Source organism: Thunnus maccoyii, chromosome 22, assembly GCF_910596095.1.
Source record: "Thunnus maccoyii chromosome 22, fThuMac1.1, whole genome shotgun sequence".
In the NCBI taxonomy this organism is placed as follows: Eukaryota; Metazoa; Chordata; class Actinopteri; order Scombriformes; family Scombridae; genus Thunnus; species Thunnus maccoyii.
In genome coordinates this window covers 17,649,297-17,673,874 of record NC_056554.1, presented here as the reverse complement: position 1 = coordinate 17,673,874, position 24,578 = coordinate 17,649,297, and the positions used below count along the sequence as shown (strand labels likewise).

General features: G+C 39.0%; 1 protein-coding gene and 1 long non-coding RNA gene across 3 annotated transcripts in view; one reads left to right on the top strand and one right to left on the bottom strand.

Annotated features, from left to right (window-relative positions):
- Positions 1–1,022: 1,022 nt before the first annotated feature.
- ndrg2 (NDRG family member 2) overlaps positions 1,023–24,578 on the bottom strand; it is a 42,498-nt gene continuing 18,942 nt past the window's right edge. For both annotated transcript variants that reach the window (XM_042401149.1, XM_042401150.1), the window contains exons 2-16: positions 13,664–13,749; positions 11,523–11,564; positions 10,065–10,170; positions 9,854–9,974; positions 9,145–9,207; positions 8,572–8,632; positions 6,678–6,764; positions 6,347–6,403; positions 6,054–6,157; positions 5,914–5,952; positions 5,754–5,805; positions 5,607–5,654; positions 5,461–5,496; positions 4,868–4,919; positions 1,023–4,308 (exon numbers count right to left, since the gene is read on the bottom strand). In XM_042401149.1, coding sequence (XP_042257083.1) covers positions 4,145–4,308; positions 4,868–4,919; positions 5,461–5,496; positions 5,607–5,654; positions 5,754–5,805; positions 5,914–5,952; positions 6,054–6,157; positions 6,347–6,403; positions 6,678–6,764; positions 8,572–8,632; positions 9,145–9,207; positions 9,854–9,974; positions 10,065–10,170; positions 11,523–11,564; positions 13,664–13,738 — 1,107 coding nt within the window. In that variant the 5' untranslated portion in view covers positions 13,739–13,749 and the 3' untranslated portion in view covers positions 1,023–4,144. The remainder of the gene's footprint in view (positions 4,309–4,867; positions 4,920–5,460; positions 5,497–5,606; positions 5,655–5,753; positions 5,806–5,913; positions 5,953–6,053; positions 6,158–6,346; positions 6,404–6,677; positions 6,765–8,571; positions 8,633–9,144; positions 9,208–9,853; positions 9,975–10,064; positions 10,171–11,522; positions 11,565–13,663; positions 13,750–24,578) is intronic.
- On the top strand, positions 14,879–24,394 carry LOC121889298. The gene is made up of 3 exons (XR_006093493.1): positions 14,879–15,284; positions 18,163–18,241; positions 24,089–24,394. It is a non-coding gene; the product is annotated as an uncharacterized LOC121889298 (long non-coding RNA).

Below are 24,578 nucleotides of genomic sequence, written 5' to 3'. Positions count from 1 at the left end.
GCAGCTGAGCAGCTAGCTTAGCTAACTAGCCTACTAACTGACATTAGCCATGCCCTTTTTTTCACAGTGAATGTCTGTTTGGTGGCTCGTTCAGAAAGTTAAGGTGTAGAACAAGATGTGTTTTCATGTTTGAAAGTTAGATAAGAAGGGGACTTTAGCAGGAAAGGTAATGTGGGTTGTGTAGCAGGATGCTATCAGGTTCTATGTGACCGTTTGCTCTGCCTATGAAAGAATGCCACATCATTGCTTTATGCAAGATTTGATTTGCTATAGTAAACAAATAAGGCAATTTAACTTCAGTTGGACTTGAAGAAAAGTCTTAAAACTCTGGTTAAGGTCTGGTGGAAGGCTGTATTTGCATTGAACTCATTTGATCAAACTTTGTGAGTGCAGGCTTAACTTGAGGATGCTACAGCCTGTTATGGGCCACAGGGAGATATGTTTTTTTTCAGTTAAAAGATTGATACATTTGTATAAGGAGTTAAGCCAAAATCAAACTGTGTGGATTAGTAATTGTATGTAGCCTTTTTTCATTTTCTTTGGTTGTTGGAATTAGTTCAACTGTCGTACTGTAGCCATGGGAAAGTACAAGCTGGTACTGTAAAGGTCCTGTTCTGCTTATCTTCACCTAAGTGAACCCACCTGTTTCAAGAAATCTGTCCTTACAGTGTGCAATGTGGAGCACAGGTGCTTTTCATTTAGTGAGTAAAAACAATTCATGTAACATTCAAGGTAGTGCATAATGCGCTCAGTGATGCCACTATTTTCCAGAGGCTATATTGCAGCAGTCTATGATCAGTACAGAAAAGTTCTATTGATCCCCCCTAATTGACAAGGTTCTTCTGTGACATTCCTTTTTTATACTGTGTGGGCATGTGGATGCATTTATTAGCCACAAATTGAGCATATCAAAACAAATAATGCAAAGACAAAATATACAAAACATACAAAAGCATCAAGATAGTCTGCAATTTTCTTTTCACATCAGCCCCTCTGGAAAATGCAAGACAGTAGACAAGATGTTCTTCTTAAGCTTTTATTAATATTTAAGTTTGCTTCTTTTAGGATGTTCATTGTGTTACACAGAGAAATTAGCCACACAAGTAAATTTGATTGTATTTTCTTTACCTTTAATCTTTTTTTATTGTTAATTATATTATTCTCCCTTATCAGCACTAATGCTAAAAAAGTTATACATGAACTATCACACGATTAACTAACTTGTGAGCACATCGGGACGGTAAACTAACACTTCACATAGTTAAAACAAAAAAATAAAATAAAATTCCAAAACAGAGAGGGGAAAGAAAATATGATCAAAGTAAAAATTAAGAGACAAACAAAAGACAAAAGCATTGGACAAGCATTTACAATCGCACTGCCCTGCTCAACTCTTCACAAAGAAGTACCGCTCCTTTTCCTTATTTGGCAATTATTTTTTTCCAGGCTCCAGACTTTACCCCTAATTTGGTAAAGGTTCCCATGTCTGATAGTTTGAGTTTTAATTTCAGTCTGGGAGGAGCCAAACATTTACATTCTACACTTCAGCCCTCAGGACAGTGACACAGTGCCTAAAATATGGTGGCATCCCAGTTTAACGTCACATTATTCAGTTATGCCTCATAGCACAAAGCATCTAAACATCAGGATTTGCATTTGTTGCATCAATGCAACAATCAATGCTTCAATGGCTGGTTGTGCATTGCACTATGTAATGGGCCAGGGGAAGTGACTTAAAACAGATCACTGTCATTATTACCACCGTCATCGTCTCTTAAGTACCAGTCTTTTCAAACCTCAAGCCTAAGGCCTTCCACTGACTTTCCTGTTACTGTCATCAATATCTTCGTTCCATCTTTACTTTATCAAACAGGTTTGGGAAAGGAGGACTAGAAAGAAACAGGCAACTTCCAACTGACTGAGAAAAAATGATACTGCTTATTAAAGAAAAAAAAAATGATGCAACGCTGCATCAACACGTTTAAAAATGCACATGCACTCCAAGGATATCGGACTGGGGTCCATAAACAGGTCATTTAAATGTGCTGTCAGTTCAATGGCTGCATATAATAGGGCAGTGGTAAGCTTTGTGTTGACTTGCTGTTGTTATTAAGTATTCAAATGGAGCAGATTTAGCTCACACCATTTCTGATGGCGGAATTGTGACAAAAAATACCCCTTGTATTTTGGGGCTTTTATTGTAGTTTTGGCAGTAAAAATGCTTGTTGGCTGGAATTCCAATATCAATTGGTTCAAGGTGCAGATATTGGCTAGTTTTTCACCCTCAGAACAAAAAAAGGTTAAATCTTTTGCTTCCTATGACTTGAGAACCTTTTTTTCTCTGAGTGTGGAGGCAGTGAAAGGGCTGGTTCATTGTCATTGATAAGTCACAGGGGGTTTTGTTGGTCTCAAAACTGATGACTAAACTTTTCTAAAAGGACCCTGGCCTTTCCCGGTCTTTGCTGCGTTAATTGTGCTTACAGAATATAAATGCTTCCATAAACCTCACATTTACTTCCTTGGACACACACACACACACACACACACACACACACACACACACACACACACACACACACACACACACACACACACACACACACCCACACTGCAACAATCACATGCATACACAGTTCTCTTGACCCCTTTGCTTGTATAAAGCCTTGTTGCTGGAGAGGAGCACTTTACCTCACATCGCACATAAACTCAAGTATGCTTGCTGGGTTTGTTAGGAGGTATCCATGCACAGGCAAGGCTTAGAGATTACAACCCAGATGATAAACACAGTGATCCCTTTTGGCCACGCCTAACACTGAAATGCAATATCCATACTAGCATGCTACTTGGTGATGCAACGCCCCTGGTGAGTAGTACAAAAGTGTGGATACTGGGACACGCAGTGTGAAACTGCCAGCAATATTGGAAGCACTATTTAGTGTGCGACTAGTGTTATCTATAGGGTGCTAGCTTGCTAAAGGGCGCAAACACCCTCAGTCTCAACTATGCTTACCTGCCAAAGTCACGTACGCTTAACACTCCAAGCAAACAAAACTGAACACATACACAAACGCACACACACCTTAATCCACACAACTCATTAGTAGAATATAAAAGAAAAATATTGTCCAGTCAATATTCACATGGGCTGATACCAGGCATGCAACTTCCAAACAGTCCAGAAAAAGAAAAACAACAACAACAACAACAAAAAAACCTTCCTGCCCAACTCCTCAAATCAAATGGGAAAACAAAACAGTCACTTAGAGACGGGGCAAATGGAAGACATAAACAACCTGGCAACATCAAGGAGGAAGTAGTCACTATAATGGCTCTCATTGGATTTTACCATGTGACAATCAACCAATCAGTAGCTTCAGCCCCTTGCTGAGGCAGGTTACAAATATGAAAATAAAATTGATTAAAAGAAATAAAAATAACACTAAAAACTAGCTTAAAAAGTAGTAGACACACATTGTTATAAGTATCTCTGCTATAGTATGTTTTTTTTTATCTATGTTTTAAACTCATTGTGTAATAAAGAGAAAAGTGTTACTGTTTTCTATTACATTATTATCATCATCATCATCATCATCATCATCATCAATTGTCAACAACATAGTCATCAGCATCAACAACAATACCGTTTTCAGAATTATTACTATTGGTTATCGTAAGGTGTGCAGTCTCTATAGACCACACCCCTTATCTAAATTAAAGGGCTCTATTGGCTGACAGACGCTCCAATAGAGGGAAAGAGAGAGAGGATCAGTTGCCATTCTTTCCCCACCTCCCCCCCTCTTTTTATTAATCTCTTCTTGCCCTCTAAAGCTTATGCTTCCTTCATTTGCTTTAACAGCCATAGTCACTTAATGTCCAGATAGAAGGGGGATGTGAGGAGATGATTTGGACTTAGATGTGGTGCAAAATATGAGAGATAGGCCTTTATTTTCTCCCTGCCTCCCTCTTTTCATCTGTCTCTATTTCTATTCTGTTCTTGTGGGGAATGATGGGAGTTGTTTAGTGACAAATAAGTAACCCATTCGTCTTGTTCCTGTGTTATTGTCATGCTTCATCCCTTCCCTTTGCCTTTGCCCTCTTCTCTTTCTCACTCTCGCTCACTCCCTTTCTCTCTCTCTCTTTTTCTTCAGCAAGACACTTCCATAGTTTGGGAAGGGCTGGGCGGCATCTGGCCGCCCTGCGAGCCCTGGGACAGGGTGCGGGAGCGAGAGCGCGACCCATCCATGGAGTAAGAGGAGGAGAGAGAGGTGGTGCGGGAACGGGACAGGCGGGTCATGCAAGACGAAGCCACTGTGGAGAGAAAGATAGAAAGAAATGGAAGGAAAGATAAGATTCACACATTAGAAAGCGATGGAAACAGTATGCAGCATTTAAAGGATAAGGCTGGCGTTATTCCATATTGTCCACAAATCCCATGAAAAGATCAAAACTACAGTAAAAATCCATTTCTCAGTACTTTCAGACTTCCCTTCCTTGTCTGTGGCACTCAGCTCCAAGCCTATTGATTACTACTCAAGATGTAAACCTTTAAAAAATAAGTCACAGCAGTGTGTGGCTCGTTGACCTGTTTTTAATAGACTTTGGGCAGTGGAGGTCTTTGGCACAGAAGAATAAGCTATTCAAAACTGTTAGATGGATCAATTTGTTGGTTTGGGTGTTTTTGTGGGATTTGTTGACAAGGAGAAATGTATAGAATGTCTTATCCTTTAAGGTTTGTGACCCATAAAATGCATGTTTTGAGTAATGCTGCACACAAAGGACAAGAATACTGTACATGATTAACAAAAGATGAACAATCCTAAAGGTGCACCATGGGAATTATTGCTATTATTCAGTGAAGTGAACTTACTGTAGCCCATGCCCTGGATAAAATACTTGAAAGCCTCAGTCAGTTTGGCAGGCTGCAAATACAAAGAAATTACATAGTGTTACAGATTCCGTCAGACTATGATTTGTTGTTACCTGAACTAGGTAATGGTGGATTTTTGGTGACCCCATGTCGTCCCCAAAAGTAATTGTTTTAATTTTGAGAACTTCAACACCCAGAATATCATGCTACATCATTTCAGATGGTTGGTGCTTGATTGGATCAGCCAGAGGGATGATTTGCAAAACTCTTGTAAGACCTAACCTAACCCTAACCGCCTCCATCATGATCCAACCTAGCATTTACTGTTTCAGAATGGTTTATTTTCTTTTTTGTGTTTTTTGGAGGGAACGGAGCACTGTAAATAACACTTTATGCTTTAATGTGTCAATTCATGTGCATGAGGAAAATTGCCTGTGTTACTGTCAGCAAAGGAAGCGAGTAAGTGAGGGTGGTGTGTTGGTGCAGCCGCACCTTATTATGGTTGATTAACCAGGTATATTTAAATGTAACAATCTAGCTTGTTGCAGCTTTAAGCTCAGTGTTTTGTGTAGCAGAAAGAGGCTATCGGGTACCTGAGTCAGCTGGGGGAGACCACCGGCATCGGCCATCTGGGGAGGAGGGACAGAAGAAGTGAGCAAATCGAAATCAATTGAAAGAACCAAGAATGAAAAAAAGAAACACACTACACTGACTATAAACAGAAAGAAAAGAGGGTTACTTTTAAGAATGAGGTTGTTGTCGGGTCCAGTTTGCTGTTGCACTCCACCTGGTGGTCACAGAGGGAAAAACAATAAACCTCTGCCAAAACAATATGACACAAGATACTTTGTTACACTCAGATGTGTCAAAACTTTGTCAAACTTACGGCAGCATCCTCGTATGGAGCTTGATCACCCACCACCAACATTACTGGACATCTGAGGAAGTGGAGAGAGTAGAGATGAGAGGTTTATGTAAGATAATAATTTAAAAAATAGACGATAACATAATTTTATGAGTGAGGATTAAAATTAAGAGGGTATTACTTGAAGGTGCTGTTGCGGTCGATGTTCAAGTCTCTGCGACTGGAGGGAAAAAAGGAGATCATGTTGGTTTAATCTGGTGCATATTTGTATTAATGTAAGAGTGTGTGCACATAAATGTGTGTGTGTGTGTGTGTATTAACCTGTTGTAAGTCTTCCAGAGGAGCTCTATGTTGACCAGATTAGAAGCTTTGGAGATGCGCTCTCTGTGAGACTGCACTAGATCTGTGTTTGATGACAGCTCATCCTACAAGATAATAGAGAAACACATAAACACAGCCTTTTTTTTAAAAAAAAAAACAAACTACAACCCAAAACTTACAAAAATTTGCAAAATAAGTGACTAAGAATAAATGTGTTGCAACTAACATAAGACATTTTGTGTTGCAATTATTTATCACATTTTGTACACTTTATTGACAAATTGTTCTTGTACCTGACTGAAAAGATGGCATAGGATCTGCTCTGTGAGGGAGGATGTCACTGAGCTGAGCTAGAGAGAGAGAGAGAGAGAGAGAGAGAGAGAGAGAGAGAGAGAGAGAGAGAGAGAGAAATCAATAGGATTGTTCATCATTTAATAAGTTAAATAAGATAAACAATGACACAATCGATACTAATCTGTGACACCAGTCACGTAATTTCATATCCACATACAAAATTTACTTGATGGAGAACTATCATTAGCACTAACCAGATTAAAATACCACATTTCTGTGTATGAGACAATGCAGTCCTGATGTGTTGTAAGAGAAAGAGAAGGTCATTACCTTCTGAGCGGCCCAGTCTATCCATCCTCGGGCGTTAGTGTCGATGTTGACCAGAACCAGACCCTCCACCGAATCTGGGTTTGCAAGCTGAAGAGGGAAAGAAAGCAACAGATAATGAGATGAGAAGAGAAATTACAGGTGCAGGGTAAAGTCTCTGCATGTTTTGAAGGCAGACAGCACAAGCCTCAAACAACAGACCAGCTCTTTCTTCAACCCCCCAGGAATGCTGGCCAATAATATATAAGTGAGAGTCCCAAAGTTGTCACTGACAGACCATCTAAACAACCTCCTGCATACAGAACCCCTGCAAATAGGACCCCTGCCGTTCACAGTGAGATCAAGGAGAACAGAGGACTGTAAAACCCATGGACTTACAAATGTAGTTTTAGATTTCTTCCAAGTACAATTAACATGGTATGTTCCTATGTGTGTGTACACAATATGTGTTGTTATGTACTTTGGTTAGACTTTTATTCCACTGCCTTTAAGCCAAGAAACGTACCACTAACTTAGTTCCATCATCATTCACTTTCAGAATGCTAAAGCTACTATCAAAAATGCAAAATTAAGAATCATGCAGTTGCTAAATTGTAAATACTTTGGTTAATGGAGTAACCATATTCAGGAGTTGAACCTGCCTGTCTGTGGACAGGAGGGGCCTGACTCTGCTCCGCCAGATCTCTGTAACCCTTGGGACTGGCCATCGATCAAGCCAAGGAGAGCATGAACCAGGAACTCTCTTCCAATGGGAACTTTTCAACTCCGGACCAGCCAACTCACTCATCATTACAAGATCCAGACTCCAGCTTCTTACCCCAGCACATCGGACTCCATTCTCCACAAGAAACCACCCCAGGCAAGCAAGTATTCATACAACACCTTCATCAACTTGCTTAAACCCTGGTGCTTTCATAATTTGTAACCTCAACTGGCAAACTAAGCTGCTGTACCATTGATTTGACTCACTGCTTCTCAGTCATGTCATCTGTTTATCAGGTCTCTCATACCAACTACCCAACAGATAACTCTGCATCATGCACTTGAATTATTTACTAGCCATAGCCTTGTGTACCAGTTTCCCTTTCCCTCTTGTGTCTCGTTTGTAAAACGTTGTACTGTTTAGCACTTGTAGGTGTAGTATTAGTAATAAATGTGTATGTAATTAAAGTGAACTTGTTGGTGTTTTCTTGTGCTTGGATCTCAGTCACTTAACCTTAAAAGACAAAATCATAATTCAAGATTGATAACAATCATAATTCTAATTGACCTCTTGTGTGGCCAACAAGAAGGACTATTTCCCTATTATTATACCTACTCTAATATAAGTTATAAGTTATGTCGCTGGACAAATAATGTCATGTCGGAGTTGTGCACAATAATAACTCATAATTCCCCCATAAAATCATAAAGCTATTTGAGTGCATACATTCCTACACAGGTTATTTAAAAAACAGACATATGTAGATGAATAAAATCTAATAGAAAATTTTTTTTTTGTAAATGAAGCACATAACACTTAAATAAGCAGTAAGTGCTCCCAACATACTTGCATTTTTAACTGATCAGTTAAATTAAATTATTAGAGCAGTATTATTATCATAGGATTTTGCTTTGTCTTCACTACATGATGCGCTGTTCTCATTAGCAATATTATATGATATATGATTGTTTATGTCAATTATGGGCCACTGTCACTCAAGGGGACAGGAAAGGGGAGGAGGGGCCTTTTGTGGACCACTAGAGATGTTGATTAAGGTCATGGATTATTTAATGCCCCTAAAATGTCACAAGTATGGGTATACATGGCTATGTTTCATGTCTGTTTGATAAACACAACTATACGTAGTATTGACAACTACTGTCATGATGCTACCCCAAAAAAGAAGACACTCACTGTGAACTTGGAGAGGATGTACGCGCCTGCTCCCACACCCACTCCGATCACAGTACGGAAGCTGCCAGAGAAAATCTCTATGTTAATATCACACATAGAGTATAAAGATACATGCACAAACATACACTCAAAATAACACTTAACACTTATATTAAGGAAAATGTAGTTTTAGTTGTACAAGCATTTCTTTGAAGTAGAAATCTCAGTGGCTGAGTTCGACCTCAGTGGACCTCAGACCTTTATATTTGATGGCCAAAGTTCTGTTCATTTTTTACTAGAATGTTTCCTGACTGGCAGCATGGAAGTATCTTATTGAATCAATCCAAACAATAAGAAACTGAGCTGTAATTTTGGTTCAGTGAAGAAAATATGATCTTACTTTATATAAATAAATAAATTCTGAGTCAATTTAGCAAGTGGTATAACTGATGTTACTCTACATTTGTATGCAATATGACTTAGGAAACAACAAGATAAGACATTCTTGCATATGTACAGAGATTTAATGACTTTCTGTGTGCATGTGGCAAATGAAATTCTGCTTGCATTTACATCCAAATGTGGTTAACTCACTTGAAAAACTGCAGGACGGCAGGGATCATCTCTGCGATGGTGTCCATGGAGGGATACTGGTAACTACGACAGGAAACACAAATGATCTTAATCTAATGAACTATTGTAATATGAAAAAACAGACATGCATATTAACATCCAATTGACTGCCACAAGATTTTCTCTTGGGTACCCTATGTTTTCTGACCCTAAGATCTCACCAAACTACTTGTAATGATTGGAAAAATCTCATGATACATGATAATAATGTTTTGCTGATTATCCATCTTAAGCACATACAGTGGCTGACATTTTTACCCACAAGGATTTCAAATGAGATCAAAGAGAGAATAAGCTTCAATTTCCAGAATCACCATCAGGCGATAAGGGTCACAGTCATGATGCTGTGACATGCAACAAAATCCTCCTGAGTCACTAAAATAATCACGCAAGGAAGAGAAGTGATGGAGATGTGCAGGGTGAAGAAATAAGAGGCGCAGAGTAAAAAGAAAAAGCAGGATTTTCTTAAAACCTCTGACAAGAGTGTATTAGAGAGGCGGGAGATGTGAGAGATGGAAATGTTAAGTATTTTTGGCAGAGATTAGGTTTAAGCCTAGTACAGAAGATTGTTTCCATTTCTGAGAAGTTTATTTAAAAAGAAGAAAGGTTATTGCAGGATGATAGGGGGATATGAGCATGCTAACACACACATATACAGTGAATGTCGTACCCTGTGGGGTAGGCAGCAGCACCCTCCTCCTGCCCAGGAGCATCAACATGAATCAAGGTGAAATTCTTGACAATCTCCTGCATCTCCTCAAACTTAAACAAAGTGGAGAAGCAGCTCTTACCTGCCAAAGAGACAAGAGAACGTGGAAAGTGAGCAGAAGTCATTGAACAAGTTGAAGATTGTGTGACAAGGCTGAGAGAGAGCTACTCACTGTCCAGACCCACATCGTGGAAGGTGAGGATAGCAGGCCTGCGGGTGGTTCGTGTGCCGTGGAGGGTCACATGCAGAACGCCATGAGGGGTCTCAATACTCTGCTCCTGGAGAGGGCAACAGAAATACTTTATCCAACAACTTTTGAGCCTGATATTTACATTTTGGGATGAATGTTGTTAAATCTTTGTGCCTGTATCAAGTGAAACATATGCAGGGGTGCCGTCTTTCCTGCAGATTTGTGTTTTTTTTAAATTCTAATCCCTTTTCAATTAATGTCAATACCATTAACACTTTCAAACACAACTTTTGTGGTTTCATACCAGGGCCTTCAAGATAGAAATGCACTAATGTTAAAGTGAATCTATCTTTTGATAAGTGCTCACACCCTAAAAGCTTGAAAGGCATCTATAACAGTTTGTAGTTTGCTCCTTGACAGAGAACAGAGGCTGAGGTCAACATGAATTCACAATGGTTACAATGGATTCAAGCATTTACCTATTTTCACATTGAAAAAATAAAGTAAAATAAAATTACTACCTCTCCTGCAGCATAGTGCACTCCACTCTCCATTTATATGATCAGCATGTTCCAAACACTAAAATATTGCTGAATTCACTGCTACAATATTTAACCTTACCCATGACTCTGTTGAAATAACATGCATATATGTATTTTTTGCACTTCTCCTTAACTGTTGGTAACTACACTCAATAAAAACTTTCGGGTAATACTTTATATTAAAGGTCCCTTAATTTTATACTAATTTCCTGAGGTAATTTGCAGGTATTTAACAATTCATTTTCAGACAATTTACAGAAAAGGTGGTGAAATGTGGTACAATTTATGAGAAAAATGGGGAGGAAAGTTAAGTTGGTTAAGTTGTAGTTTCATATGTATTTCCTAAAAGTGGCTGCTGTGTAACTGTTTCATTCTTAGGACATTTCTTTGAAAGGGTTATGTAATTTGGTAACAAAGTATTTTCTGTCAGTTAATGGATTGTTAAGGGTGTCATTTATCAAGAATGATTGCAAATGAATAACTAGGAACCCAAATATAATGAGTGTGCAACAACTCTTTTTCCGTTTTATAATTTCTACCAAATTGCACTACCTTTCCTGTAAAATGTCCTGGAAATTCACCGTTAAATACCTGCAAATTTCATCAAAAAATTTGTTATAAAATTAAAGGACTTATAAAATACCAATTACCAAATTTTCTAGCCCAGATATGTGTATAACTTTTAAATTCTCATCATAAGAAAATTACAAACCATGAATGTTTCTGTCCAAAATGTAAAATATACAAAAAGATATAGTTTAAGATATACCATCTAGTCATAATACGTAGTGTGTACAGTATATAGTAGATTTAAGACATTTGAAGATAGAAAGGCTTGGATAAGAATCAGAGCTTCTTCTTCTCAAAAGAAATTGAACATCCATCTGAATAGTCTTACCTGTCCTTGGTCCAGGAGTATCCTGGCTGCCAGTTCAGCATCCTATGAGAAATGAGAGAAAAAGTCTTATTAGAACAAATGAATAAGAGTCGAGATATCACTCTTAGTCTTGGTTCGGATTGTGGGTGCACATGGTTTTAGAGAATATATTCATTTCTAAAAACACCAAATCACATCTATATCCATGAAAAATACAGATGTAAAGGTGTACAGGGCTTTATAAATTATCATAGACCTAATCATTTTCATAAAATGTCTTAATTGTGTGATTTGGGCCATTTTGTGTCATTTTGTCAAATGTTCTCAAAGAATCTGACATGAAAGGTGAACATAAAATTGACTTTTCCTTCTTTTCTTTTTTTTAGAGTGGGTAAATGAAATTAAAAGGCATATATGAGAGAAAATTCCCAGGTTTTTTTCTTTCATAGCCCTTTCTGTTAAGTTGGCCTTGCTTCCTAATGAACACCCACACAGGCAGGATAGGTGGTATTAAACTCCTGATAAAGCAGCTGGGAGCCTCTGTAGAGGACCAGGTGCTGATGGGATGTTGGGGATCATATGGAGGAAGTCTTCCGTGGTTTTAATGGGGTTGTTCATTTGCAACCTTGGATCCATTTACCCCTCTAATAAATGAGTTGCCACCGAGGAGAAAATGGAGTCTTGGAGGCTTTGTGGTTGAAGAGACAGCCATGGCTTGATTATGAAGGTCATTTCTTCAGTCCAGAGAAATCATATTAAAATCCAATTGTTGAGTTGAGCATGTGTTCAGTGGTGCAGGACAGATGTTAAATGCATGTAAATGTATGCAGGAGGGTGCAGTGAACGATGGAGGTTTGCATATAACCTGAAACTGCCAAATTTTCATTATTAACCACTCAGAATCACCATTCACTGTGGATCACGTTGTAATCAGCATTTCTCAATGTGGTGTTTCTCAAAACCTCAGAACACCAAATTTTGGTGATTTTCATGGCTCATTAACATTAAGTTTGGCCACACACCAAATCTCTAGTTCTGTTCTAGTTGTTTTATATTCTTCAGTTACTGCATCATTTTCACATTTAGGCAGTGCAGTTATTATAAATATCATGTGGAATTTAGTTATTGTAATATAAAAAAATATCTTAAATGTATTTTCTTGATCTTTAAAGCTGTGTTACAGTCAAAAGAATAGTTCCAACTTTTTGAGAAATACACTTATTTGCATTCTTGCAGAGTTAGATGAGTCGATCGATACCACTCTAATGTTTGTAGCTTAAATGGAGCTAGAACCAGGAGGTGATTAGCGTAGCTTAGCACAAAGACCGGAAGCAGGGGGAAGCAGCCAGCATGGTTCTGTCTGAAGTTCAGAAATACGCATATCAGGACTTCTAAAACTCACTAATTAACCCAGTGTTCAATCTTATTTGTTTAATCTGTACAGAACAATTGTTGGACTTTTGGGACTTTTCAGGAAACCTTTTGAAAACCATAACATTAAGTTTAAAAATGGTCCAGCTTCAAATATGAAAGATTTTCACTACACCTGTACCTGTCCACTTCTAGATGTCAATTAAATACATAAAAACCTTGTACTTCTATGTAAAACTGTAACTGTGTTGTTTTTGTTTTAGTGCTGTAGTTTCCTCTTATGCCACCGGGTGTCAGCAGTGAGCAACAAACTGCTCTGCAGCACTGCAACATCAGCTCAGCAAAGCAGATGAGCTGCCTCAGAGCTTTGACGTCAACCCTGGCAGATCTCAGCCAGCGCTGCAGCTGTGAACAAACACACACACACAGTTGTGCACACATGCGCTTGAAACACATGTTGTCACATGTAGGCTTTGCTCAGACTCAAAAGCACACACACATACATTCATGGGCATATGCACAGCAAGAACACAAACGCTAATACACTCACTCTCTCTACAACTGTCTCACATACACACACAAGCAACCCAACACTTGTTTTCCTGTCTCTAGGGACACATACACACACACACACACATACACACACATACCCATACACTCTTTCAGATTTCAGATCAAGTGCAATACACTGACAACCATACATTTAATGTACTTGTGTGCTCATGTATTTTTCTCCATGCTTAGATACATGTGTGTGCATATTTGTGTGTGTGTGTTTTATCTTCTCTGACCTTGGTGGAATCAGCCTGACCCGTGAGTAAAGGCTTGTCCTCTGTGATGGCGATCTCCTGCATTTCCGTTGTCATGGTTTCACGTCCTGTGCAGGTAAAAGAGACCCAAGTATGAAAATCAGTTGCCTGTTGTAGCTTCTTCAGTTTGTTCTGATCTCTCTATTATAACAATGAATACATCTTAGTTTTACTGTCATCTTCAGACAAACACTTGACACTGCAATGTGGGCATAGATGTGCTGAATACACACACACACACACACACACCAAGTGATTAAATACTGTGTGAAGCAGTTTTCCTCTGGGACTTTGTTTGGGCTGTGGGACCTTCTGAAAGTTAATTAGTTATTAGCGCCAGGAGAGATGAGCAGGAAAGGATTATGGGATGGAGAAAGGAAGAGCTTCAAAAGAAAGTATTTCTGTATGTTTGTACTCAAATTAATGTAAATAATGAACAGAAATATAACACTAGTGCGTCAGAGAAGAAAAAAGACAGGTGTGATGATAAACTATGAAGAAAGATGAAAGTGGCTAAAAAAATTTGAGACACAGATGGAGACATGACAAGATGAAGACTGTGACAAATGACAACCACCTGAGGGGTCTGTGACAAACAAGTACCCAATAAGAATGAGGTGATAGGAAAAAAGTCCATCACACAATAGACTTTGTACTAGGCAGTTTGCAGGGGTGAAGGCTTCTGAAAATGAGCAGCATGCTCGGCTAACCTTCCTCAGATAAAAGCAACATCATACAACCACAGTGTGTGTTATTATGAATGCGACAGAGCAGCTGGGAGTTTAAAAAAAAAAACATCACAAAGGTGGTAGTTCAGAGAGGGACAGGTGAGTTAATTATCGCTTTCCCATATTGATTTCTCCACAGGTCTGAGAATTCAAACCTTTAACCTTCAAACTAGTTTCCAGTGAAAATATGCCAGTCTTTACATCTGGCACATAGCCGTGAGTGGGCCCAATCAGAAGGCTTCCGGCTTCCTTTTTTGCTGGATCATCCAGTGAATAGCAGTACTGTTTCAAATGTGACAATGTGACCAATAAAAGTAAAACAATTCTTGTTTCTTGTTTACCATATGATGATGTTGATAGGTCAGAATTTTTGGGTGGCAGTGCATTTCGCAGATGCCAGATTGCGAGCAGCCCCTCCTCCTTCACTCAGTGTACAGCCCACGCCGCGCATTGCACAGAGGAACAGAAGCCTTCTGTCCGCTAGCTAGCTGCTTTTAATGTAGATTAAGATAATAAAACATGGTGAAACAAGGCAGTTTCCCTAAGTTTGTCTCAAAAAGATGTCGTGAGGAGCAGGAGGAAGAGAATTCATTCTCGACCCAGACACCTCCTCTTGCGCCAGTTTCTCCTCAACAAGTGCCAAATAGTAACGACACGTATGTGGCTGCTAATTCAGCAGCGACAAGCTGTACTGTTGAAAGACTCTATTCAACTGTCAGTCAGATAAAAACTTGCATCAGGGCATCAATGATGACATACAGACTGAACTCTTTGTCCCTGCTCTCCTTTGAAAGAGAACTGACTGAATCGTTAACAATGAAATAATTTCAGTGTTCAACACCAAGCCCTGTCGTCTCCTGCTGTAATCTTCAAAAGTAAGCTAATTTACAACTTCAGACTGTTGTAGCCTATTTCAATATTATCATTCATTTTTTATAGTTTTTGTTGGGTGTACAATTGGATTTTATGCTGATGTTGTTACATCTGCCATCTGTGTGTGTGTGTGTGTGCGTGTTGCATATTTGTGGTTTATGGTATGTAGCCGCCGTGTCAGGCTATGTTAAGGTGTCATTTTTAGCGTTATGAGCATGTTGGCACTGGTGTATCTCTATCCATATGCTGCACTGTTGCGTATGTCAGCTGTGTGTATGTGAATATGTGGCCATCATGCCAGGCTATGCGATGCTGTTAATGTTCGTCTTGGTGGCTGTGCATTCAGGCAAGTATAGTTGTAATGGCCTCTTTTGGTTAACATACAGTGTGTGTTTCAGAACCTTTTAAGTGTGATTAGTCTGGGACGGGCCCACCTGATTTTCTCTGTGCCCAACCACACTGTGATTCCTGCCTACGCTACTGCTTTACATGTTAAAAAGCTCCTCCACCCCTGTTCCAAAATATCCTGTAGATTACTTTATTATTTATTTGTGTGTACCCTGCAGGTCAGTATTTGAAGTCAGACAGACATTTTTTCACATGGGTGAGCGGAGCAGGTGGACCCAAAAGCAAGAGATGGCAGGCAGGCTGGATACAATGCAGAATTTTTAATGAAACAATACCAAAAGTCACTGGAGACACTGAGTAGAAACACAGAACAAACACAGACAACTCAACAAAGCCTGAACTGAAAACTGGACAATAAATACACAGGGTCTGATTACGAACTAAACACAGGTGAGTGAAACAAGACACAGGTGAAACACATGAGGCAATAAATAAAGGCAGGAAAACACAGGTAAATTAAGTAAAGATAACAAAACACAAGGAGAAAACATTTCAAAATAAAACAGGAACTAGAGCAGTCAGACAAGGAACAGGTGACTAGGCACAAGAGCAGGCTAGGAGTGATTGGCTAAGGGAAACACAGGGAGCAGGGCAGGGCTGACGAGACTGATACAGGGCAGGTGTGGGGAAGACACAGAGCAGGGCGGGGCTAAAGAGGGTAACGCAGGGCAGGCGAGAGGAGGAGCACATGAACACAGGAGGAGAAAACACAGGGAAATCAAAAAACCAAAAACACAATAAGCACAGTCCGACCAATAAAGGCAACCCAAATGCCAGAAAGTCCCTCAAAGTTCAACACAAAACAGAAAAAGTCTGAGGGCATCTGATAGATAATAACAACCAAAGAATTCAAAAGAACAAAAACAAAAAGAGTCCAAAAACCAACCAGAAGTCCATTCAGGATGTGACAAATGTCACAAATAAATGGATGGAAATTTAGTCCAAGTAGAAAATGTAAGATAGAAAAAATCATTGTTAAGTTTAAGTAGTTGTGTCGTTTAAGCAACTAACAATTATTTTCATTATTGATTAATCTGTTCATTATTTTCTAGATTAATGGATTAGTTGTTTGGTCTATAAAATAGTCAGAAAATGTTGAAAAGCATCAACCACTGTTTCCAAAAGCACAAGATCCATCCTCAAATGCCTTACTTTGTCCTGACCAACAGTCCACAACCTGAAGACCTTCAGTTTACTATTGCAGAAGAATAAAGACACCAGAAAATATTCACATTTACGGAGCTGGAACAAGCAGAGATTGTCATTTTTTCTTAAAAAATGTCTCAAAATGATAAATCGATTGCATGCTAATATGGAGTCACTGTCAGATCTGATCTGAAGATAAGACATACTGTGGTATTTCCCTCATGAGGTATTCAAAACGCTCAAATAAAACACTCAAGCCATTTGCTACAGTTTGGAGAAGCTTTATTTACTCATTATATTGTGATGATTTGATTTTTAAATTACAACTCGACTTGAATTAAAACAGCAAACCAATGGAAGCTGGAGGATACAATTATCCTTAATGCCAGCATGAGGTACACAGGACAGACTATGAATGAGTTGGAGAATCCATTATTGAGCCTGTTGATGCTGTATTTGAAAAGAGCTTTAGATTTTTTTCCCTCCAAATCCACCCACAAGTCAATGTAGAATTGTGGTTTGCAACAGGTTTCAGCAACAAATCTCTGGACAAATGCACATCTACATACAGAAACATCAGTTTTGCATTGTTATTAATCTCATTTATTCTCTATCCTACTGTTTTTCAGGCTGCCTGCTGCTACTTTTCATTGTCCTTTTGCCCTGTTTTGTAAAACTTGCATTTACCTTTGTATAATTTCTTTGTAATTATATCATGTATTTCTTGCCTGCTTATTGTACAACCCCCCTGATGTGCTCAGCTATTAAACGCCACTGAGAATCACAGTTGCCATACAGCAATATTTTTACTTTTTGGTTTTCTTAAGGCTGAAAGAGAATATCAAGCACATATGTTATTGTGTCCACCTGACAGTGTTATTCCCACATTTCAACCTGAAATATGGGATCTTTTGACATCACTTGTTGTGTGTGTGTGTGTGTGTGTGTGTGTGCACAGTTCATGCTCTCATAAACCAATGACTGTATCAGGCATTACATCACAGGGGGAACAAGGCGATGTGGTGTGTGTGTGTGTGCGTGTGTCTGTTTCTGTGTGTCAACGTGCATGTGTGCACTCATCAGAAAATGGACTGCTGCCCCAGGGGGCCTGTGTCTCTCTGGGTCTCAAACGGAAATGATTAGTCACCAAAGCAACCCCCACCGACACATACACACACACACACACACACACACTATATTCATTCCATCCATCTCTCTGCTGCCCTCCCCCTACACACATCTCTTTATTAGTCTTGCACATATTGTATGTTCCAGTGTAGCTTTCCCTCATTTATCTCCATCATCTATTTTTTTTATCTCTTTCAGAAAAAAATAACACCTGAATGCCATGCTGCTGATCCTGGATGATGGACTTCAACACAGAGCTGGTGTGTAACAATTCTGAGTGAGTAGTTGTGGCTAAAAACAAAAAAAGTTAATCATCTAATGGCAGAAATCCTACAGCGAGATTACAGCCAAAATTTAATCAACTGCTCTTTGGGCCAACAGATATCTGTCCACCAAATTCCTCCAAATCCATTTTAGCTGCAACTATTATTTTTATAATCAGTTAATCTGTTGAATGGTTCAGACAGGCATGAAGTTGTCTTATACTTACATGCTTCATATAACGGCCAGTCATCCTTTCTCTGACACTAGATGATCCATATAAATATATGATGATCATTCTGCCTTCATGAAGCAATGCTGAGCAGACTACTTTCAAAAATTTACCTCCCTCCACCTCACTAGTTTCACCCTGTTAGTATTCAGTTGAATGCAAATACTTGTAATACTCATGTTCATCGAATGTTGTGTATCTCAGGCTCTGCTTGGGGATTCGTGAGCTCATTGAGAGTCGATGTTGCGATGTCTTGCTCAGTTTTCTTCCAGAGAATCACATGAGCTGAGCCAAAATGATTAAAACTTAAACATAAATGTACTGACATTGACTGAATTATTGTTATTTATTTATAAAATGTCAGAAAATAGAGGAAAATGCCAACGAACAATCCAAAACCCTGAAAGAGATAAAGGCAGCAAATTCTCACATTTGAAAAAGCTGACACCAGGCAATGTTTGGCATTTTTGCTTGACTTTTATGATTAATCAAGGCGAATTTGTCAGTCGAATCCTTGTTTCATAATCATTTAATCAACGAAATCTCTGAAATGCTTCAGAATCTTTTACAAAGCAACAGTAATACTGAAAATCCCGCCTACAAATGGCAATAAAAATGAAACAAATACAAAAACTTTTGAGCCTGATTGTTGCCTCTTCCTCACTGTCCCCTCTAGCAGCCTTATCAAGCCTGTTTCTGCACTGTGGCTTTGCCGTGGACTTTGGTGACTCCACTGCAGTTAATATGCCCCTTAACATCTAACACATTCACACATGCACCAATGCAAATACACTTGCACTGCCTACTCACACATGCGCACACACACACACAGTCATGTATTTACTCTTCACTTGGGTTTACTAAATCCTTGGTGACTGAAATGAATGACGGGAGAAATAGAGAGTTTGTGGGTCAAATGTGAATAAAATGAAATCAATCTGTATTCAAGTGGCTGACATTTTCTCAGTGGAAAAAGCTTTTGTAATGTCACAAATATTTAAACAGGATTCGTAGTGCAGTTGAGTTACAAAAACAAAAGATAGATTAAGATTTTGCAAATTTGGGATTATCTCGGTGGAGTAAAGTTTGGAGATATTGAGCATGAAATTCATTGCTAACCAATGAAAATGCTTTGAAATATTTAACACCAGAAAACACCACACAAGCCTAAAGTAACTCTGAAAGATCATCTCCACAGTTTGTGATTACTTTTGATCTGGTTTCTAAGTCATTTATCCCATCATTCTAATATTTCTTTCTGTAATGTATGTGAATATACTGTAACTGCTCACAAATAAACAGCATATTTACAGTACGCTGTCACCTAACAATGTGTTTTGACTGCCCATCTTGACACCAAATGCTGGTAGTCAAGTTTAGGAGCACAATATCACATCTAGAGCTAGAAAAACTTCAGTATCTTGCTCAATGACTCTTGCTCAATGGGCCTCAGGCCCAGGGAGCTGCTTGTTGACATGTAGCCTTAAACCTGACCACTCTGGATGACAGTTAATCAAGCTCCCCCTCACTACTGCAACCTCACCTGGCACTCCAGAAGGCCTAATGGGGCTCCAGAGTCCTCCCAATCCCCCAGTCAGCCCACAACCTTAATCTTAGGTGACTCCATAATCAAAAATGTCAGGGTGAATGTGCTATTTTCCTTGCTCCACTGTCCGTCACACTGCTGACAAAGCTCCTGAGGTTTTATCCAGTTTGCCAAGTGTTGATAAAATATTTAACCTCATTCAATTTGTTAAAGGGGCCACACATTCTAAGGTCACATTTTAGACTTGGCACTCTCACCTGGTTTCTCTCTCGAATGTCTTAATTTGGTTGATATTCTGGTAACTGACTATAAAGCTGTTCCACTACAGCTTTCTATTCCTTGTCTCCACATTACAACACATTCTTGCACTCTCAACGCTGGTTCTGCAGCTAAATTGTGTGATGCTTTTAATTCATCCTCTTTTAATTCCACTATATTTCTTCTCAATCCAGATGCTCTGTTAAATTCATTTAACAATCAGTGCCTATCCATCTACAACCAAATTGCACTGTTTAAAATTAGGAAACAAAAATCAAATAACCTCCCCTAGCTGAACGATCATACTCAAGCCCTTATAAAACAACAATGGAAGATAAACAAGTCCAAAATAGCATGTAACACCCTTAAAAACCAAATGTTATTTCATCAGAAAGCAGTTAAGGATGCAAAATCGGTCTATTTCTCTGAATTAACATCCATAAATAACCACAATCCTAAAGTTCTCTTTAGGGTAATTGCTTCAGTTATTGGTGGTCCCTCTACTTCCTTTTCTGTACCTCACAGAGCTGTCTGAAAAATTTCTTGCTCATTTTGTTAATAAGGTGGAGAGTATCAGTATCCCAAATCCAACCTGACCCTTGCATTCTTTCTATTTTCCATCTTAATTCTGCCTCTTTTTACCAGTTTCGACCCCTAAGATTTTCATTGTTAGAGAGTACAGTCTCCCATAGGAACTCCTCCTCCTGCATCTCAGACATCATCCCCACTAAACTGCTCAAGAAGGTACTTTTCCACTGTTGGCCCTATTATTATGCATATTTTTTAACAACTCTCTGGCTTCAGGTTCTTTCCAAACAGTTTTAAGCATGCTATTGTTCACCCACTGCTAAAGAAACCTAATTTGGACCACGTGTCCTTAAGTAACTACAGACCGATCTCCAAATTGTCTTTTTATCTAAGGTTCTGGAGAAAGTAATCTCGACTCAACTGATATCTTTTATGAATAATAATAGTTTTTAACTGTTTCCAGTCTGGTTTTAGATCACTTTATAGTACTGAGACAGCTCCTGTTAAGGTTACCAATGACTTACTGCTGACTGCTGACAGAGGTGACTGTTCGATTTGAGTTCTTTTAGATTTAATTGCAGCTTTTGACAGAGTTGATCATCAGTATCCCCTTACATCACTTGGAAACTTGGGTAGGCCTTAAAGGTTTGGCTCCTAGCTTATTAAGCTCATACCTCTCCAACAGAACCTTTTCTGTTGCTCTGGGTAATTACTCCTCAATTGCTCAGTTGAGTTGTGGTGTACCTCAAGGCTCCATTCTCGGCCCCCTTCTGTTCTCTATATACATGCCGCCTTTCAGCCAGGTTATTCAGAATCACTGTGTTTTTTTCCATTTTTATGCTGACGACACCAAGTTATATTTGCCATTAAAACCCACAGATCCTAGCAGCCTAGCAAATCTTACAACTTTCCTCTTATTAAATCTTGGAGGTCCCAAAATTTTCTTAAATTTAATGATGATAAGTCTGAGGTCATTCTGTTCATTCCCCCAAATTTCATCAGCTCTTTTGGTGCTAATCTTGGTGGTCTGTCGAATATTAAGCCGGCTGCTAGGAATCTAGTGGTGATATTTGATGCTAACCTCTGTTTTGACGATCAAGTCAAAAGTGTTGTGAAGTCATCAAGATAATCTCTAAAATTAGGTTGAATTAGGTTAAATCAGTTGCTGATTTACAAAAAGTTATACATGCTTTTATCTATTCTCGGCTTGATTATTGCAACAATCTTTTCTTGGGTATCAGCCAGGGCTCCTTCCACTGCCTCCAATTGGTACAAAACACTGCTTATTACTAGGACAAAGAGTATTGTCTTTATTTTCTCTGTGCTCATGTCCTTTGGCTTTATTCTCATTTTACTGCCCTTCCCTGTTTTTTTCCTTTTTGTAAAGCACTTTATAACACTATAAAGAAAAGTACTACATAAATAAAGTTTATTATTATTATTATTTATTTATTGATAGAGTAGATTGGTGAGCCACAGCTCCTCCCCCCACTATTTTTATAGGTCTGGTGTGTCCTGACATGACAGTGGAGTAAATTAATTTATGTGCTTTTTTCTCTATATTAATACATTTCTGGTATTACTTCATTTGGATGTTGTGAAAGGAAGGTTCTGCTGCAACAGGAAGTGAGAAAAGCAGACAAAAAAAGGTTTACTGAAAAACAGACTTTATGTCCAGACTATTTGTCCATATTATATAATACATAATACAATGCATAATACAAACCCCTAATAGAATAAAGCTGTAAGTTACGATTACTTTCACTATCAATTATTTTGTCTTTTTTTCAATTAACCAATACATTTTTTAGTCTAAAAAAGTTGGAACCAGAAAATATTTGACATTTTTGCTGAATAAATGACTTAAACCTGCATTAATTGATTTTGTTCGCCAATGGGAGTAGCCCAATAAGCTGTAAATATAACATTGATATATTATCACCTTATGAGGAATGTGCTAGCAAACAGTTCACACCTCCAGCCAACAAGGAACAGCATTAAAATTCACTTGGAGGCATGTTTCTGTCCACATGATGAATGTAAGTCCAGTATTAACTCTCCTTTTAGCACAGTTTTGCTATGAACAACTCCTTAGGGAAATATATAGCTCTTTAGTGGCTAATGCCCCACTGGGATCACCAGCTAGTTGCTCATTTGTCTTTCTCATCGGTTCTAGTCGAATAGCGCATGGTCTGTTTATAGCTTTTTCACAGCTGCCTGCCGTGACTGCAAAGGAGTGATGAAAGTAATGAGACTGAACCAAAAACAGTAAAGTTGCCGGCTGTAAAACCAAAACAATGAGCTGAAAGACACAAAAATGCTAAAGGAAACTTCTACAAATGTTTCACACCGCTTAAATTATTGCATTTTATGAAGATGTAGAATTTGGTAATGCTCTCATTGGTTAAATCAAATCTACAGGCTTTTAACAAAGTATGGTGGGAGCACTTTACAATAATTTATTTACTTTTGTATTCACAACCTCAACTGAATATTGAGTGGTCAATGATATGAGCATGCTATAATATCTTCAACCAAAGCCTGCAGACAGACAAGGTGGAAGAAACAGCAGTCACATGACAACATTGTGCATTAAGCAGCATTGATACGGGTCTCACGTAACTCAAACATTATATTTAATCTGCTCTCTTTCCACACACTCTCGTATCCGCGGTTTCCCGATGCTATAACACCATCTTTCTTCATCTCTGCCTTTGCCTCTCTCTGAGTTAGTGTGTTCTAGAGCGTGTAATAACTGCTAAACTGCACAGGAGGCACCGTCTGTCACCATGGAAAGAGAAACAGCGAGATGGAGAGAGAAAAAGACAGATTTGCATAAAGAGTAAGCCGGGGGGTCGGGTACTGAAAAAAATGAGGAAGAGAACATGTTGCTAGCTGAGAAAAAGAGAATAAAATGAAAAAGCACGCCTTGCTTCTCATTTGCCTCTACTCTGCTTCCACATTTCAGCTGTCAGACAACAGTTGTTCAGGTCATCTGTTGCACTGAACAGATTCCATGTCTCAGATATCAGGCTATGTCGGATAATTGTTCCAGTTAAATTAATCCAAGCTTGTTTTATGCACATTCATAAACATGCAAAGCAATGGCATTTCATCCGTCCACTGTTAGCAGGCTGTCTAATTCCAACATATCACAACCTGTTTTCGTCAATCCTCCCTGTCATTCCTCCCCCTTTCTCTCCTCCTCCTCCTCCTCCTCCTCCTCCTCCTCCTCCTCCTCCTCCTCCTCCCTCTTGCTCTGTCACACTGGCTCCATCTCTTCGTCCTTTGATGCAAAGCAATGTCACCGCGCAGTTGCTCTGGATTCAGGCTGCCAGCAGCCACACTGAACTCTCAAGAGGCTGACTTGAGCTACGTTAAGACTGTGACCCGCAGGTCTGGTGGTGTTTCATGGAAAAGCCAGAGAAGGATTGGCTGCTGCTGCTGCTGCTGCTGCTGCTGCGGCTGGATGATGATGCTTGGATGTGACTGAAGCAGATGTTTTCATACTGATAAACATAGAACGTGAGGTTGTGATTATATGGTGAAGGTGAATTTTGCAAGTGAGTGTGAGCACTGCAGCCTACACCAACAGAATCATTAAGTCAAACATAATTCTTAATAAAGGGTTCATTCATTGTAACTAATGGCTTTTTGATGGTTATTAATAATTCATTAAAATGTATCAAGTCCTTATGTATTGTGCCTTACAGCCTTGAAAAAAGTGATGATGAGTGATGAGTTTCCCAATCTTGGGGGGGGGGGGGGGGGGGCATTTGGAAATTAAAC